An 18,712-nucleotide genomic window follows, 5' to 3' on the forward strand; every position below is an offset into this window, starting at 1 on the left:
AGAAAGAAGCAGCTGAAAAGGGCAAAGGATGAGTGGCCTGGCTGAACAGCCCCTGCTGCCTACAGCCGGACGCAGGTGGGCACTGAAGCGGCCTCACGCTGCGGGTCTGAAGGGAGTCGGAGGAGCGCGGCTGCGTGGGATTCCTGCTGGTGCTAGGGCAGGCGCCTGCCATCCGCGAGAGTGGAAGGAAGGCGCGGGGCAGTAATAGGGGGCGGGAGGCGCTGCGAGGCGCCTTGGGGTAAGTGCCGCAGAGATCCAGCGGGCATGCAGGGTGGCAGGGCGGCCTCGGGGCGGCAGCAGGCACTGCGCAGTGGCCCAGGAAGGCGCAGCGCAGGCCGGGCTGGGGCGCAGGGCGGCCTCGTGGCGCCAGGGGGCGCTGAAGTCGTGGCCCGCTTCGGGCGGCCGCAGATGCCTGGCGGACTGGGGAAAGCACCTGGGCAGGTAGGGGCGGGGCCTGGGGAGGCGGGGCCCTAGGGGGCGGCGCCCGGCCGGCCCACAAGAGCCCGTGGTGGCGCTGCCAGGGGATGCTAGCCCGAGAGCAAGCAGATGAGCAGCGCACCCGGATCGCTCATTCACGAGCCTTGGACCCTTTGGAACCGAGAGGTGAGTTCAGCCGGGTTGGGTCGGACCAGCTCGGGGGTTCTGGACACCGGAGCGGCTGCCGGGCGCCAGGGCGTCGCATGCCGTCAGCGCGGTAGGTGGCCGAGCCAGCATCAGCCAGTGGCGGCTTCCCGGTGTCCGGGATGCTGGGACACCTTGCCCGGGCGGTAGCGGCCAGCTCTCCGGGGTCTACCCACGCCGTGACCCGGAGCACGGAGCCAGTCGAGAGCCACTCAGGAACCGTATCCGGAGTCCGGGGGTCTGGGGGTTCTGGGCCGCACCTCGCCTTTTTTCTCTGCCCAGCGCCTGCTCAGCCCCCTTCCCTGCCGGGATGAGTCGCGTAGACCTGTCCGCTACTATTCCTTCTACCCTCCGGAATGCTTTCTCCGGGGTGACTTGGTGCAGAAAGAAGCAAACACTTGAAGTGGGCTGGTTGGATTCGTTCCAGCGTCTTCAGCCGGGGCTCCCGGGGCAGACGTGGCTTCCTTCACAGGACAGCGCCCGCTTGCTCCGCGCCGGGAGGGCAGGGGCTGCGGGGTCGCTCGGTAGGAGCTCAGGTCCCGGCCCTGAGGCTGAGGGCTGAGTTCAAGTGATTTCTGCACAGGAGTCGCCCCCCGGGATGGGCACTGGTCGGGAACTCTCCGGTCCAGCGAACCCAACGCTAGACTTGGGGCAAATCTCTCATCCTTCCCCAAGCTTTGGGGTCCTGCACTGTGGGATGGGGGACAGGCAAAGTCGGTGGTAGGCGAGGAGGGGGTGCACGGAGTCGTTGCGGTGAGCCAGGACCGTGGAATTCTAAAGAATCCTTCAAATCCTGTCTATCTGTGTGGTCTTGGGCAAATTACCTAACCTCTGTGCCTCAGTTTCCTTCTCTGTGAAATGGGCCGAGTAATAGCACCTCATATAACTGTAGTGAGGATTAAATCAGGTCGTGTGTGAAAAGGACTGAGTGGGATGCCTGGGAGTAAAGAAAGGGATCAATAAGTGATAGCTGCTATTAGTGCTGCTTTCCCCGCTGCTGTTATTATTATTAATGATTGAGGAGCAGCCTAGCTAGTCGTTAAAGGGACTCCTAGGTGCAAATCCCCGCTCAGCCACTTTCTAGTGTGACCTTGGGCAAGCTACTTAACCTGTCAGCATCTGTTTCATTTGTATAATGGGGGTGGTTGTGACACCTACCTCAGAAGTTTCTTGTGAAAATTAAATGAGGTGACACCTACAAAGTACTTAGAAGAGTAAGTGCTGGATATCAGCCAGTAATTCTTCCACCAAGGTATCACATTGGATCGGGCTGCATAATCTAATGGTAGCTACAGTCTTGTTTTGCTTTGAAGTTGAAATATTATTTATATGAATATTTTATCTGTTTTGCAAAGTGCAAGATCAGTTCCCTTCCTTCACTTGGGGCTCCTCTGACATTGTCGACTGATCCATTGGGGTCAAGGTCATTTCTGGGGAAGGGGCTGATGGGGCAGAGAGACCCCTGAGAGTTGGGGATAGGAGCTTCCAGAATCACAGCTTCTGTTGAACATTCACAGAGAAGGGCTGCAATTTTATTTGATAAGCAATTGAACCTGGACCTAGATTTTAAAAACAAACTCTTGCTAATTTTTTTTTCTTTCTTTCCTTCTTTCTTCTTCTTCTTCTTTTTTTTTTTTTTTTTTTGGATTGTAGTGAGGGAGGAGGTAAGGATAGACAATATTTTAAGTGGTAAAAGCAAAACAAATTATATTCCTGTTGCCCAGAAGCTACTAGCATCATTTTGATGGTGTTCTTTATCCTGGTAAAATCATATCAATTTATGGAGGGTTTAGAGCAGTTTGGCTGCTCTGGGCATCTCACCTCCATGCCCAGCACTCCATTTCCTTTGCATTAGAGACCTCAGACCCACTAGTATCATAAGCTTGGAAGCCTCCTAGCTTTGCCCCAGCTTCCAATTTTAGCCCGTATTTCATGGGTTCAGGGTGGGAAAAAAACATAACTCTGCAGGATCTGAATCCTGCCTAAAAATCTTGATGGGGCACATCGAAGTCACAGACACAGGCCCTTTCTGGTCCTGGGGACCACCCTGTATACCCTAGGACATGTCCTAATTTGCCTCTGTCACTGTAGAAGGCATAGGGGGACACAGTTTTCATATACCCCCCATCCCCAATACTAGTGCTCACAAGTCTTGGGAAGTGGTCATGTGCACTGTTCAGAGTTTTTAAATTAAATAACTCAGGGTTCCTTCTCTTTCCTCTACCTTTAGTTCTTGATACTGTTAATTAACTCTCTGCACCCAGCGTACTACCAGGCCCCTCAAAGGCAAATGCCATAGTGGTAAAGGCTGCAAGGTTCCATCCAGCTCCTCCACTAACCAGCTGCATCATCTTGCCCAAGATATTCAACCTCTCTGAGCCCATTTTCCTCCTCTGTAACATGGAGATAATAATAGCATGCCTACTTCATGAACCTGTTGAAACACAAAATGAAATATATATAGGCTATGTGTATATTTATAGAGAGAGACTAATTTACTTAAGAGACTAATGAGACTATATATTATAAACATGAAATAAGTTTTTATGTAGTATATTAGTTCACTTCTAAAATTATTTCTCATTGTAAAGTTTGTATAGTTGAGATGCATCGTATACATTGATGAATGTGATAATTTGCTTTCCAATACTGGTACTCTCCTCCAAAGCTGTTATTAAATCAAGGGCATTCTCTAAATTAATGGTATATTAGAATCAAGGAAATATGGCACAGTGCCTGGCAAACACTAGGTGGCCAACAGTTGTAAGTTATTGTTACATCAGGTGATCTGGAAACATTAAGAGCTTGACTATAAAGAGAAGAAAGGAAAGAGAAATCGTTTCACTTATAATAAAGCCTCAGAGAAAAAGTTGGGGAAAATACAGCCAGGAACATGATCTAAGGTGGCTGCCGGGAAATTTTCTTGGCAGATTTCATCTGTCAGTTACCATCTGAGGAGCACTGCTCTGTGCCAGACACTGTGCTAGGCACCAGGGGGCATAATGAGATAGGAATGCTGCCCTCGAGGAAGGCGGGCCACTGGAGGTGATAAGGCACGGGTACTTCTGCCTGATAAGAAAGTTGATGGGGCTGCTTCCAGAGCTCCTGCCCCAGGAACCTGGGGAAAGGTCCTGCAGCCTGTCCAGCCAGTGCTTTGCAGGTTGCACCTCACCCAGCCCCCGCGCGGCTAGGCCTGGGGGCGGTAAGAGAAGTAGGCAGCTTCTCTGGCAGCTGTGGTGGCCAAAACCAAACGTCGTGGAGAAGGGGCCAAGGCTTCGGAATGCAAAGTGTCTAAGCCACAAGGAACAGAGGAAGGAGCCCTCTAAGGGCACGTGGACTGGTGTTTCTCAGGCTGTGGCCTCCAGGAACACACTGGGGCCTGACAGCTCACCTGCTTCTCTTCTCTGCCCCTCCAGCACGCCCGTCCTCAAAGTCGCGTCCTCACAGTCCCATCCTCGCCATGGCTCCCGGAGAGAAGATCAAAGCCAAGATCAAGAAGAATCTGCCCGTGACGGGCCCTCAGGCGCCGACCATTAAAGAGCTGATGCGGTGGTACTGCCTCAACACCAACACCCATGGCTGCCGCCGCATCGTGGTGTCCCGCGGCCGCCTGCGCCGCCTCCTCTGGATCGGGTTCACACTGACTGCAGTCGCCCTCATCCTCTGGCAGTGCGCCCTCCTCGTCTTCTCCTTCTATACTGTCTCGGTTTCCATCAAAGTTCACTTCCGGAAGCTGGATTTTCCTGCGGTCACCATCTGCAATATCAACCCCTACAAGTAAGAGGCATGAGCAGGGAAACGCGAGTAGGGAGCCAGGCCCCTTACGGAGGCCAAAGCCCCTCCCGAAAGTGACACACTGGCAGCCTGGAGGTCGATTCCAGCTACAAACGTGCTTTCTAGAAATTTGAATTTGTTGCTAACACTGGTAAACAGCCCTCTCCTCGGTTCTAAATCTGTATGTGCCAAGTTTTCAGACCATCAGTGACTTTTTTTCTTTTTCTTTCTTTCTTTCTTTCTTTCTTTTTTCTTTTCTTTTTTTTTTTGAGATGGAGTTTCACTCTTGTTGCCCAGGATGGGATGCAATGGCACGATCTTGACTCACTGCAACCTCCGCCTCCCAGGTTCAAACAATCCTTCCAAGTAACTGGGACTACAGGGGGGCACCACCATGCCAGGCTAATTTTTTGTATTTTTAGTAGAGACGGGATTTCACCATGTTTGGCCAGACTGGTCTTGAACTCCTAACCTCAGGTGATCCACCCGCCTTGGCCTCCCAAAGTGTTGGAGTTACAGGCGTGAGCTACTGCACCTGGCCTTTTTTTTTTTTTTTTTTTTTTTTTTGGAGACAGGGTCTCATGTCACCCAAGCTGGAGTGCAGTGGTGCAATCATAGCTCACTGAAGCCCCGACTTCCTGGGCTCAGGCAATTCTCCCACTGCAGTCTCCTGAGTAGCTGGGACTATAGGCACATGCCACCACATCCAGCAATTTTTTTTTTTTTTTTTTTTTTTTTTTTAAGGGATGGGGTCTCGCTGTGTTACTCAGGCTGGTCTCGAACTCCTGAGTTCAAGTGGTGCTGCCACTTCGGTCTCTCAAAGTGCTAAGACTACAGGAGTGAGCCACCACACCCACCCCATCAATGACTTCCGAGGTTAGGCTAGCCCAGGAGAGCAGAAAGAGGAAGCTGCAGGCTTTTTTCACTTAGAAGAGGCCTGGAACGAACTAACCCCCTCTGCACACTCCCCATATTAAGCCCAAATTAGCCAACCCCCGTCCGCATCTGCGCCCCTGGTTCTCCAAGCTCACATGCCCACTCCCCCTGCAGCACGAGTGAGCTCAAGGCTGACTCAGAAGTGACACCCAGGTGACTTCTGTGAGCACCTCAGCTGCCCCAAAACCTCATCTGAATAAACCCAGCCCCTTTAATTGAGATCATCAGGCTCTGGGTGTGATCAGCCCTTGGGACTGCCATATCATCCTCGGCAGGACCTGTTCTAAATAGGTCATCAGAGTCCTTCTCAGGATTATGGAAAACTGGTCCGTGAGGCAGGTCAGAATCAGGCAGACTGTCAGAGCAGGGGTGGGGAGAAGGGAAGAAGAGCAGAGGAGGAAGATTATCGAAGGAAACTAACTTGTCCAGAGTCATCACCGAGGTGGTGCAAAGCTCCAAATCAAGATCAAGTCTAAGACTCTTTCTCCACCCTCCATGTCTTCCTCTTCTTTCTTTCTCCCTCCCTCCTTCTGTCTCTCTCTGGTCCTCCTTCCTTCTTTCCATTCATTATTTGTTCCATAATAATTTACTCAGCATCTATAAACTGTCATGCACGTACTAGGTTGTGGGATAGAGAACTGAACAACCCAAACACAGTATTTGCCTTAGTGGAGCTTATATTGTAGTGGAGGAATAAAGTCTTAATCAATATAATAACATTAATATAGTTAACAATAGAAGCACAGTGGCTTATGCCTGAAATCTCAGCATTTTCAAAAGCCAAGGCATGAGGATTGTTTGAGGCCAGGAATTCGAGACCAGCCTGGGCAACAGAGCAAGACCCCATCTCTAAAAACATTTTATTTTAAATTAGCCAGGTGTGGTGGCACACATTCATAGTCCTAGCAACTTGGGAGGCCAAGGTGGGAGGATTGCTTGAGCCCAGGAGTTCTAGGCTGCAGTGAGCCATGATTGCACCACTGCACTCCAGCCTGGGCAGCAGAGTCACCCTGTCTCTAAAATAATAACAACAATAGAGGCCATTTAATTATCTATATGTATATCTGTGTGTGTTTATTATATATAATAAACTCATTGAACCTTCCCAACAACCCCACTTTACAAAGGAGAAGGCTAAAACACAGAAAGGCTAAGACATTTGTCCAAAGTAAGGTAGCCGGTACCAGGATGGGGAACCTAAACCCAGGTAGTTTGGCTCTAGGGTTTCTACTCTCAATTGCTATGCTCTGCTGCCTATGCCTAGAGCAAGGGAGAGAAAGGAGAGAGGAGAGAGTTAAGAGGAGGCTGGAACCATTTGATTTGCGAAAATTGAAAGATGGTATATTGTGCTTCATGAAGGCAACTCCTTTATAACTATTTTGTGTTCCTGGGGGTCGTCGAGGTAACAGTTATACCCTCCTTCCCCCCAGCACAGATTTGAGGACAATCAGAGGGCAGAGGCAGAGTGAGCTGGGTGGAGGAGCCTGCCCACTAGGTAGACTGTTGGTTGGCAGTTATTTACTTGTCCTCACTGTGGCTGGTTTATGGGAGGCACCTGACAGTCACCACTCCAGAAATGCTGGTCGGGACAAATTCATCAACACACCCCGAGAGCAACCAGATAGTGGCGGCAGAGGTGAAGCCACAGGAAGTCACACACAGGTCACGCATGAGCCTTTCCTCATTCGCGGGAGCCAGGGTCACTCTGGATGCGTCAAGTCATGAAAGGCGTGGTCTCCTCTGCCAAGGTGTTGGGAAAGGTGGGCACGAGGCTGACACGTGTTGATGGAAAACAACCCGGAGGAGCACCAGGGTTCTGCCAGTGCCGCCTCCCCTCTCCCTGACTTTTCCTCCCCACCTTGGCAGGTACAGCGCTGTGCGCAACCTTCTAGCTGACTTGGAACAGGAGACCAGAGAGGCCCTGAAGTCCCTGTACGGCTTTCCAGAGTCCCGGAGGCGCCGAGAGGCGGAGTCCTGGAGCTCCGTCTTGGAGGGAATGCAGCCCAGATTCTCCTACCGGATCCCGCTGCTGATCTTTGATCAGTATGAGAAGGGCAAGGCCAGGGACTTCTTCACAGGGAGGAAGCGAAAAGTTGATGGGAGAATCATTCACAAGGCTTCAAATGTCATGCACATCGAGTCCAAGCAGGTGGTGGGATTCCAACTGGTAAGATTTCACCTTCTCATTCTTTCACTGCTTAAGGGCATGGGATGGGCTGGGTCCAGGACTCTTCTCCTTAGCCACTAGCCCCTGTGGTCCCACTGGAAGAAATACACCCAGCTGGGGTTAGGCACAGTGACTCATGCCTGTAATCCCAGCGCTTTGGGAGGCCAAGGCGGGCAGATCACCTGAGGTCAGGAGTTCGAGACCAGCCTGACCAACATGGTGAAACCCGTCTCCACTAAAATACAAAAATAAGCCGGGCATGGTGGCACATGCCTGTAGTCTCAGCTACTTGGGAAGCTGAGGCAAGAGAATTGCTTGAACCCAGGAGGTGGAGATTGCAGTGAGCCCAGACGGTGTCACTGTACTCCAGCCTGGGTGACAGAATGAGACTCCGTTTAAAAAAAGGGGGGGAGGTAGAGGTGGGGGGCAAGCAGAGGGAGAGAATTAGGACAAACACCTAATGCATGCAGGGCTTAAAACCTAGGTGATGGGTTGATAGGTGCAGCAAACCACCATGGCACATGTATACCTATGTAACAGACCTGCATGTTCTGCACATGTGTCCCAGAACTTAAAGTAAAATTATTTTTAAAAAAAAGTAAGAGAGAGAGAAAGAGGGAAAGAAAGAAAAGAAAGAAAAGAAAGAAAAAAGAAAGAAAAGAAAGGAAAGACACCCAGCTGGGGTGATTCAGCTGCAAACAACTGAAACTGACTCAGGTAATTTTAAGTTGGGGGGTGCAGAGGGAGGGAGAAATGTGTTAGAAGGCAACCAGTAACTCATAGAGGCCTCTCAAGGGGCAGAAATTAGGACAGATGCAGGGATCTAGGTAGCAAGGCATAATGAAAAGTCATTTCAGATATTGCTGAATGAAGCGTCAAATATGTTCAGTTTTTGTTGGTGTTGTTAATGCTTAAGAGTCAGATTCCATCTTGGGACTATCTGGTTGGTCAAGCTTGGGTCACCTAATCACCCTTTGGCTAATGGATGGTGGAGTATCTTCATGGACAATCACACCAGGCTGTATCCAGAGGGGGAAAGGAAATTATTCCAAAGCAAAATTGACGTGCAGGCACCAGAAAGAAAAAGACAGACAATAAACGGCAGAAACATGAGTGTTCCTGCAGTACTTGCCTTCATGAGGTGCCTCATCTGACTTCATTTTCTCTTTTGGTCCCACTTGAGGGAAATTTTTTTTTTTTTTTTTTTTTTTTTTTTTTTTTTTTTTTTTTGGTGACAGAGTCTCACTCTGTCACCCAGGCTGGAGTGCAGTGGTGCGATCTCAGCTCACTGCAACCTCTACCTCCTGGGTTCAAGTGATTCTCCTGCCTCAGCCTCCCAAGTAGCTGGGATTACAGGCATGCACCACCATGCTTGGCTAATTTTTTGTATTTTTAGTAGAGACTGGGTTTCACCATGTTGGTCAGGCTGGTCTCGAACTCTTGACCTCAGGTGGTCCCCCCACCTCGGCCTTCCAAAGTTCTGAGATTACAGGCGTGAACCACTGCACCTGGCCTGAGGGGCTCTTGAGAAATGCCATTCACTGAAAATGAATTCTAGTACCTTCCTGGGCAAACTCTATCACCACCCTCCCTCTCCATGCCCCAGTCACCTCTGGAGGACGGGGGCTATGTCCATACCTTATAGGCTTGATTGCCAATTGTGTGACCTTGTAGCTATAGTCCCAAATCCTGAAAAATGGACCTTCTTTTAAACCATTGAGATTTCAAAGTCTTCTTGGGTCCTTTCATAGGATATCTGCAAGGTTCTTCTTGATACCAAAATCAACTCTTTACATATATGTTTGTCTGTTTGTTTGTTTTAGAAACAAGATCTCACTCTGTCATCCAGGTGGGAGTGGTGCAATCACAGTTCACTGCAGCCTAGAACTCCTGGGCTCAAACAATTTTCCCACCTCAGCCTCCCGAGTAGCTTGGACTACAGGAATGCACCACCACACCTGGATAATTTTTCTATTTTTTGTGAAGATGGGGGTCTAGCCATGTTTCCCATGCTGGTCTCGAATTCCTGGCCTCAATCAGTCTTCCCACTACAAACTTCCAAAGCATTAGGATTACAGGCATGAGCCACTGCAACCAGCCAAAATCAGTTGACATCTGTCCATTTAGAAAAGTTTCCCAGCTTTGTGTGACGAGAACATTTGGAATGTACAATGGCTTCCCTATGATGTTCTCATTATTGTATATTTCAAACATGGGTCCTTCCCACACATGGTTGGGAAGGATGGTGTTTCAGTCAACATTTTGTGGGTGAGATAATGGGTACAGGATACCTTGCCTAAGATCCTGCAGAGAAGTAGTCTCTCCTTCTCCTGCAGAGTCCAGGCTGGAATCCAGATAGCTTGACTGTTGATATGATAGGAAATGGGAAAGGTTGTTAGGAACGTAGTAGCATCAATCAGGTGAACCTCAGGGTACCTGGGGACCCTGAAGAAGCTGGTTTTCCTTCTTGCTTGGTGGGCAAGTAGTGCAGAGTTGTAGGAGTAGGACTCTGTGTCCTTTCTCACTCAGCCCCTTTTTGGTCTTTGAGGCTTGAGGATGATCACTCCCAGCCCCTAGAAGTCAGAGGAAACTCATCCTTGCCCCAGATATCCAACCTGTTCCCCTGAGTATCTGGCCTGGAAGTCTCAGTCCCTCATTCTTACGGTCCTTCTGAAGAGCAGCGATAGGATCGATGGCTTCAGCCTCGTGTCTCCTCTTATTCACAGTGCTCGAATGACACCTCTGACTGTGCCACCTACACCTTCAGCTCGGGGATCAATGCCATTCAGGAGTGGTATAAGCTGCACTACATGAATATCATGGCACAGGTGCCTCTGGAGAAGAAAATCAACATGAGCTATTCTGCTGAGGAGCTGCTGGTGACCTGCTTCTTTGATGGAGTGTCCTGTGATGCCAGGTCAGGAGAGAATGCTGCTCTCTCAGCCTCTGAGGACTGGCAGCTCTGAGTACCAGGCCCCTTGCAGGAACCTACAGCCTTGATGATAGGTCTTGGGAGCAAAAGGTGCTCTTCTCACTGACGCTGCCTTTTGGAAATTGCTTACATGGGAGCTGTGTTCTAGAGTCAGTGAGTGAGGTGTGCATGACATAAAATCAAAATATCCTTCAAGTCATTAAACTACTCATTAAAAACAAGGTAGTTGGCCGGTCATGGTGGTTCATGCCTCTAAATCCCAGCACTTTGGGAGGCTGGGGTAGGTGGATCGCTTGAGGTCAAGAGTTCAAGACCAGCCTGGACAACATAGTGAGACCCCATCTCTACTAAAAATACAAAACTTAGCCAGGCATGGTGGTGCACGCCTGTAGTCCCAGCTATTCAGGAGACTGAGGCAGGAGAATCACTTAAACCCGGGAGGCGGAGGTTGCAGTAAGCCGAGATTGCACTACTGCACTCCAGCCTGGGCTACAGAGCAAGACTCTGGACAAACAAACAAACACACCAACCCACAAGGTATTAGATTGGCACAAAAGTGATTGCTGTTTTTGTCATATAGTGTGCATATAACCTAACCTTGCATATTACCAAAATGCATACTGTTGATTAAGAACCGTCGTTTGAAGGAAGGAAGGAAGGAAGAGAAGGAGAGAGGGATGGGGGGAGAAAGGCCCATGTTCAAATATGTGAGATGTCAAACTGTTCACCTTTAGGATAACACTCAGATCCCTCATGGTGACTGGGCAGTGGGTGAGACATTCTAAAGTGTTCCTGGGCTGGGCACAGTGGCTCACACTTGTAATCCCAGTACTTTGGGAGGCTGAGGAGGATGATTGCTTGAGCTCAAGAGTTTGAGACCAGCCTGGGCAATGTGGCAAAACCTCCTTTCTAGAAAAAAAAATCAAAAACTTATCTGGGCATAATTGCACACACCTGTCGTCCCAGCTACTCAGGAGGCTGAGGTGGGAAGATCACTTGAGTCTGGGAGGTTGAGGCTGCAGTGAGCCATAATTGCGCCATTGCACTTCAGCCTGAGCAACAGAGCAAGACCCTGTCTCAAAAATAAAAATAAAAATAAAATAAAATAAAATAAAATACTAAGCCTCTTTCACCTATACATATGTTAGCAGACAGATTGGTTCTTGTGAAAAGTAAATAAATGGAATCATGTCTCCCTAAGAATTGGGTTCCAAAGTCACGTAAGGGCACAGGTGATGTGATTCTTTCCCTGGGGATTATTTTCTAGGAATGGAAATTTGAATGGAAAATGTCAAGTGTTGACTGAGAAATTCACAAGTGGAGGAATCTGGGGACAGACATGGCACAAGGAATGTCAAGTCAGGATAGAGATGAAGGTGAGAGGATTCCGAGAGAAAACAGAAGGCAGAGAGTCTAGTTCTATGTCCATGTGTGCCAACCAGGATGAGGGGCCTTGTGTGTCATTTGATCAGGAGCAAGATGTGGAAAATGAGTCATGTCTCTCACGCATTCTCCCCAAAGAGAGTTGACTCCATTAGCACTGCCCTGCCCAACTTCAGCTAAGACGCATGGGGGAGATCCCTTTCTGACCCATTTTCTTCCTCCATAGGAATTTCACGCTTTTCCACCATCCAATGCATGGGAATTGCTACACTTTCAACAACAGAGAAAATGAGACCATTCTCAGCACCTCCATGGGGGGCAGCGAATATGGTAAGGAAACGTGTGCCAAGGAGATCTTGAGGTCCTCCAACACTGGACAAAGGGGCAGCAGGACAGTGGGGATGGCGGGAGCCCTCTGGAAATGCAGGATCTCTCCCACTTGGCCAGAAAGTAAGGATACCCTTTTTTTCTATCAGCGTTTCCATCAGTGTTCATGCTGGTTCCTTCCTTCCATGTCAGTGTCTGTTTTCCTTTTCGACTTCTCCTCCACCTTTGAGAGAGTGACAGGGACGTCGCTGGGGCTCCTTCTGCTAGGGAACTATTCCGGTTTAGACTCATAGCTAGGGTGAGTAATGCAGGACAGGTGGTTTCCAAATGGAGTTCAGCCCAAATATGCTGAACAGATTAGGGAGGTAGATGCCCATTTATCTTAGTTCAGGTGACAGATTCTGGACGGAGCTGAAACCCAGCTCGGCCACTCACTGTGTGACCTTGGGGAAGCGACTGCACTTCATCTATAAAGTGGGGCTAATAACAGTATCTCCCATATGAGATTACTGAGAGGACTTAAGATACAGACTTCGAATAAGACCTGGTCTGCACTCTCTTCATCTGCTTGTATAACAAAATACAAGAGACTGGGTGCCTTCGACAACAGACATTTATATATCACAGTTTTGGAGACTAGAAAGTCCAAAATCAAGGCACAGGCAGACTCGGTTCTGGTGAGGCTTCTCTCTTTGGGTTCAGAAGGCTGACTGTCTTCCTTCCATGTCCTCACATGGTCTTTCCTCTGTGGTGTGTCAACAGAGAGAGGCCTGTGATGTCTCTCTCTCTTCTGATCAGGACATCAGTCCTATCAGATTAGAGTCCTCCGCTTATGACTTCCTTTCACCTTAATTAAGGCCCCATCTCCAAATAATATCCCTTTGAGGGTTAGGGCTTCAACATATGAATTTGAGGTGGTAAACAATTCAGCCATAACACATACTAAGCACACAATAAGTGCTAGTTGCTATTGTTATTACTACTATTATTACCGTTACTAGCATTGTTACCAGTCTACCACCATTGCTACTGCTGCTACTACCCCCAAAATAATACCATTGCAACTTCCAGCACTACTATTACTACTATTCCACTATGATTACATTTGTAGAGAAGGTAGGAACTGAGCAGATTGGCCTGGCTTATGCCCTAAAAGAATGCTTGAAAGGTCCCCTGCAAATAGAATATGATGTGATATGCAGATATACTCCCACCAGGACAAGCAAGGGCCTGTCATAAAGGAAATCCACACTTGGAATCCTGGCCTTTGTCACTGTGTAGTCTGCGCTCTTATTAAGTCTGCAAGGAATCATAATTCAGTGCACATACTTCATGGGGAAGAAGTAATCTGGAAACAGAGTGAAAACTTGCAGAGTCCTGGCTCTGCTACGGAGGGGCTGTGTGACCTCAAGCAATTCACTTCCCCTCTCTGGGCTTTGTTTGTAATTGTTTACAAGTTGTTTACAAATTGTTTGCAATTGTTTACAAGTTGTTTACACATTGTTTGCTATTGTTTACAAGTTGTTTACACATTGTTTGCTATTGTTTACAAGTTTTTCCAAATCATTTGCAATTGTTGACCAATTCTTTGCAATTGTTTACAAATTGCCCTTGTTTACAAATTGAATGTCAGAATAACTCAAAAGTATCTTCTTTCCATCCATATGGACCCCGCTGATTCACTCATCCACTTACCAAGCATGGAGTATCTCCTGTTTGCCAGGCCCTCTTCTACATACCGGGGACACAGCAGTGAAGAGACAGATGTCTTCTCTGCTGTTAGGGAACTTAAATTTTCCTGGGGAGAGACAGATAAAAAATGAGTACACAACTACACAGACATGATCTAGTTACAAATCCTAATGACTGCTATTCAGGGAAGAAAGAGGCAGAGTGGGAAGACAGAGTGGCTGGGGTCGGGATGGGGGGTTGGTTAGTTTGGATAAGATCTCTAAGAGGGGGCTATTTAAGGAGGAAAAGATTCATGTTAAAATCTACACAAGAACATTCCAGGGACTAGCAAGGGCAAAGGCCCTGGGAAGGACATGAATCAGATATGTTCTAGAAACAGAAGTAAGACCAGTGTGCTTGGAGCTTATTGAGGTGGGGAGAGAGGGGGAGGAGATGAGGAGGGAGAAGTAGGCAGGGGCTGTATCATCATCACCTTGACAGATGCAGCCAGGTTTATCCTGTGGCATTCCCATATATCCAGTGAGATGCCACTGAAGAGTTTCAGGTTTCAAGGAGTGACCTGGTCTGAGGTCCAATTTTCAAAGGACCTCAGCCCAGACATGAATGAGCAGGGTCTCTATGGATGGAAAGAAGAGAATTTTGAGTTATCCTGACATTCAATTTGTAAACAAGGGCAACTGGTAAACAATTGCAAATGATTTGTAAACAATTGCAAACAATGTGTAAATAAGCCCAGAGAGGGGAAGGGAATTGCTAGAGGTCACAGCCCATCTGTAGAAGAGCCAGGGCCCTGCAACTTTTCACTCTCAGTTCCCATGTGCACTGGTACTGTGTTTACTCTGGTGCTGGGTCAGCATAGACTGCAGGGGACAAGAGCAGGAGTGGGAGAAGAAGTTCTAAGTGATCAGAAACACCATTAGTGATTCATCTCTTCTCTGAGTGCCCGCCCTGAGGGGTTAAGCAGCCAGAGCAATGCATGTTCTTTTGAATGTTCTGAGCTCCCCATCTCAAAGCACCACATGGAGATGCACGTCTCAGGCAGAGTGGCAATTTCCTTACACTTGGCAAAAACGTACGCTTAGCAAGAACTGTGACAGTGATACTGTTTGAGCCCCTGTTTTGGGCTAAGCTGTGGGGGCACAGCAGAGAGCAAGTCAGGCACGCATTCCAATCTCATGGAGCTTCCAGTCTAGCCCTTGGCCACCTGTCACTTGTTGGAAATACCTGGTCTTGGATTTGAAGCTCCTGAAGCAGTGGGAGAGGTGGGTTACGCCCCAGGAAATGTTTTCCTAGCCTTGGATCACGGCAGGTTGCCTTATCCTCCCAGGGCTGCAAGTCATTTTGTACATCAATGAAGAGGAATACAACCCATTCCTTGTTTCCTCCACTGGAGCTAAGGTGATCATCCATCGGCAGGACGAGTATCCCTTCGTCGAAGATGTGGGAACAGAGATTGAGACGGCAATGGTCACCTCTATAGGAATGCACCTGGTAAGAGAATATTCTCATTTCCATAGGCTTGGAGAGAACAGATGTTTTTTTTTCAAGGATAACCCATGAGGTGCAGCCTGTGGAAAACAGTGTTTGTTTCAAAAGGGAACATGGTCCCAGATTTTCCCATGGTTACCCCATTCATTTCAGGAGTTACATTAAAGGTTGTGTTTGTATCTTCTGGCTGACTGCAGTGGCTCACACCTGTAATCCCAGCACTTTGGGAGACCGAGGTGAGGTCAAGAGATCGAGACCAGCCTGGCCAACTTGGTGAAACCTGTCTCTACTACAAATACAAAAAATTAGCTGGGTGTGGTAGCACATGCCTGTAATCCCAGTTACTTGGGAGGCTGAGGCAAGAGAATAGCTTAAACCCAGGAGGAGGAAGTTGCAATGAGCCAAAATCACGAATCATGCCACTGCACTCCAGCCTAAGCAACAGAGCAACACTCCAATTCAAAAAAAAAAAAAAAAAAAAAAAAAAAAAGGTTGTATTTGTATGGATTAATAGGACAGGATGCCATTTGTGGAAAGAATTTAAAAAGCAAGACACTAGCATTTGTGGAACCTATGCTGGAAGCAAGGCATTAGGGCACTAACTATGTATTTGTCGGTAATACAAATAGATAAGATTACCAACTATCTTTCTGGGTTGCTTAAAGGCCTATGAGGCATGTCAGTAACTGTATTAAAGCCTAGTGGAAAGTCACTCAGCTCTCCAAGGTCTATTTAGCCCATCATGCTTCCATCAATTTTACTTCATTTACCAAGAACCCCTTCTCCCTCCAAATTTGACCTTTGTGGACCTCTCTGGGCACTGAGAACACACAAACCTATCAACAGAAACACAAGTAAGCTGCAGACTCCAACCCCTGAGTCAGCCTTGCCCAGTGGGAGCTGAATGGCAAGGTAAAGAGCGGACTCTGATGGCCCTGGTCACTCCACTGCTTATGGAGTTTTCTTGTTTGCAGTTTTCTTGTTTGCAGGCCTGGGGTCCTTTTATTCCAGGATCTGTCTGCCTCTCCTTTCTCTCTTTCGTAGAATGACTGTTAAGAACTTATTTAGACCAGGCACAGTGGCTCATGCCTGTAATCCCAACACTTTGGGAGGCCGACGTGGGTGGATTACTTGAGCCCAGAAATTTGAGACCAGCCTGGGCAACATAGCAAAACCCCATCTCTACCAAAGACAAAATACAAAAATTCACCAGGCATGGTGGCACATGCCTGTAGTTCCAGCTACTCGGGAGGCTGAAGTAGGAGAATCACCTGACCCCAGGGAGGTCAAAGCTTCAGTGAGCGATGATTGTACCACTGCACTCCAGCCTGAGTGAGACTCTGTCACCAAGACTGTAGTGCAGTGGTGCGATCTCGGCTCACTGCAACCTCCGCCTCCCTGGTTCACACCACTATCCTGCCTCAGCCTCCCAAGTAGCTGGGACTACAGGCGCCCGCCACCACTGCTGGCTAATTTTTTGTATTTTCAGTAGAGACGGGGTTTCACCGTCTTAGCCAGGATGGTCTTGATTTCCTGACCTCGTGATCCACCCAACTCGGCCTCCCAAAGTGCTGGGATTACAGGCGTGAGCCCCTGTGCCTGGTCCATAATGACACTTTTCTTTACCTGTTTGGGGGTGGGGAGAAAGAAACAAAATCTCCTTGTGGACTATACATCTGTTCACGCCTTTATTTAAATCCAACTTTAATATCCCCAATTAAACTTCCTAGCCTTTATCCCTCACAAATGTATCCTCCAGAGCAGTGGTTTCCAAACCTGGTTGATTATCAGACTCAAAGCCACTGAATCAGAATCTCTAGAAGATGAGCCTAAGGATCTATATTTTTACCAAGTTGCAGTGGTTATTCTAAGAGGCAGCACACTTGGGAGCCTTGGCTCGACCTTTTTTTTGATGTTTAAATTAAAAAAATTTTTAGAGTCAGGGTCTTGCTCTGTCACCCAGGCTGGAGTGCAGTGACACAATCATAGCTCACTGGAGCCTTGAACTCCTGAGGGCCTCGGCTTTAGAAACTTGAGCAATGCAGAATTAGAGGAAAAGCTAATTGTGTCTTCCCAAGTGAAAGTGAAGCTAGAATGACACAAAGATCTAGCTGTAGCTTTGCATTGGGTTAGACAAAGAGATGGTGAGCATTTAGGGCTTGGATATCCATCTGTCATTTATCCATTCAACTGATATTTTCTGAGCACCTTCTATGTGCTACACATGGGGTACCTCAGTGTGGAGGACACCGTCCCTGTCCTGAGAGAGTCTAGAGCCCAGCAGAGAGGATTGAGTAATAAACCAGAAACGGCACAAATGATTCATTATAATTGCCGTAAGTGCTCTGAAGAAGAAATGCAAGACCATGTGAGTGTATATTATGACATGACTGACCTCGGGCTCATTTTCAGTGGGGAAGATGAGGTTCAAGGAAGGCTTTCCTGAGGAGGTGCTATTTAAGCTGAGACAGTAAGATGATGAACTAGAATGGAAGTATGACAGACGAAGTCTTTGGCTTCACTGCCTCCTGGTGCCCCATAGAAAGGACAACCCTGGACAAGGGAAACCATCAAAATGGTCTTTCTGGGCCCCCAGATGCTCTCAGGAGGCATGTTACTTAGGGGCTTTGTTCCAGCATGGGAGGGAAGTAATGTGTATTAGCTTGAGCTGTGTGAATGAAAAAAGAAAAACTATCTCGATCACCCAATCTGCTCAAACTGTGACTTGAAAAGACTTTTTTAAGAGACAGCCACTTAAGTAGCTGGGCAACTCATTCTTTTGTTCACTGGCAGATGGCAAAACCTCAGAGCACAGTAGTGAGCATTTTGGTCAGACATGTCCCACACAGTTTTATCTGCACCCTGAAGTAGGATCCAGGATTTGCAGCGCATCCTTCCCTTATCCTTTCGCCCTCTTCCTTCTTTTCAAACTGGTGTGAGTTACTAGAGCTTGCAAAAGTACAAGAACTAAGGAATTCTGCTCTCTTGTTTTCTTGCTCTCAGCTTGGAAATATCCACCACATTGTTAAGCAAATGTTCTCTTTACCAGTGGTGGGTAAACACAGACATGAGTGAGTTTTCTGCTACACTTAATTTGAGATGTAGAAAATCAAAGCCACAGAGCAGGGTCAGTCAGCTTTAGGTCTGATTTATGAGCATTTAGAACAACAACAGAAAAAAAAACACCAGGGATTATGAAGAGGTCAGCAGAGAGTCACTAAGAAAAAGTCCAACCAAACTAGACTTCCTTCCTTTCTGATTTTATTTATGTATTGATTGATTAATAGGTGTGTGTAGCTGGTAGGCTCAGTCAGGCTGGCAAGCAGTTGGTAAACAAAACTTCCTTTATTCACTGAGAGATTGCGTGTCCAAAGTACTGAATATTAAAAGGT

The 18,712-nt window shown here is 47.9% G+C and overlaps 1 protein-coding gene across 1 annotated transcript in view; it reads left to right on the top strand.

Annotated features, from left to right (window-relative positions):
- Positions 1 to 521: 521 nt before the first annotated feature.
- The window catches only part of SCNN1G (sodium channel epithelial 1 subunit gamma), a 33,265-nt gene continuing 15,074 nt past the window's right edge, over positions 522 to 18,712 (top strand). The window contains exons 1-6 of the mRNA XM_007987843.3: positions 522 to 603; positions 4,038 to 4,398; positions 7,198 to 7,498; positions 10,225 to 10,415; positions 12,040 to 12,143; positions 15,160 to 15,323. Coding sequence (XP_007986034.3) covers positions 525 to 603; positions 4,038 to 4,398; positions 7,198 to 7,498; positions 10,225 to 10,415; positions 12,040 to 12,143; positions 15,160 to 15,323 — 1,200 coding nt within the window. The 5' untranslated portion in view covers positions 522 to 524. The remainder of the gene's footprint in view (positions 604 to 4,037; positions 4,399 to 7,197; positions 7,499 to 10,224; positions 10,416 to 12,039; positions 12,144 to 15,159; positions 15,324 to 18,712) is intronic.

Source organism: Chlorocebus sabaeus, chromosome 5, assembly GCF_047675955.1.
Source record: "Chlorocebus sabaeus isolate Y175 chromosome 5, mChlSab1.0.hap1, whole genome shotgun sequence".
NCBI lineage: Eukaryota > Metazoa > Chordata > Mammalia > Primates > Cercopithecidae > Chlorocebus > Chlorocebus sabaeus.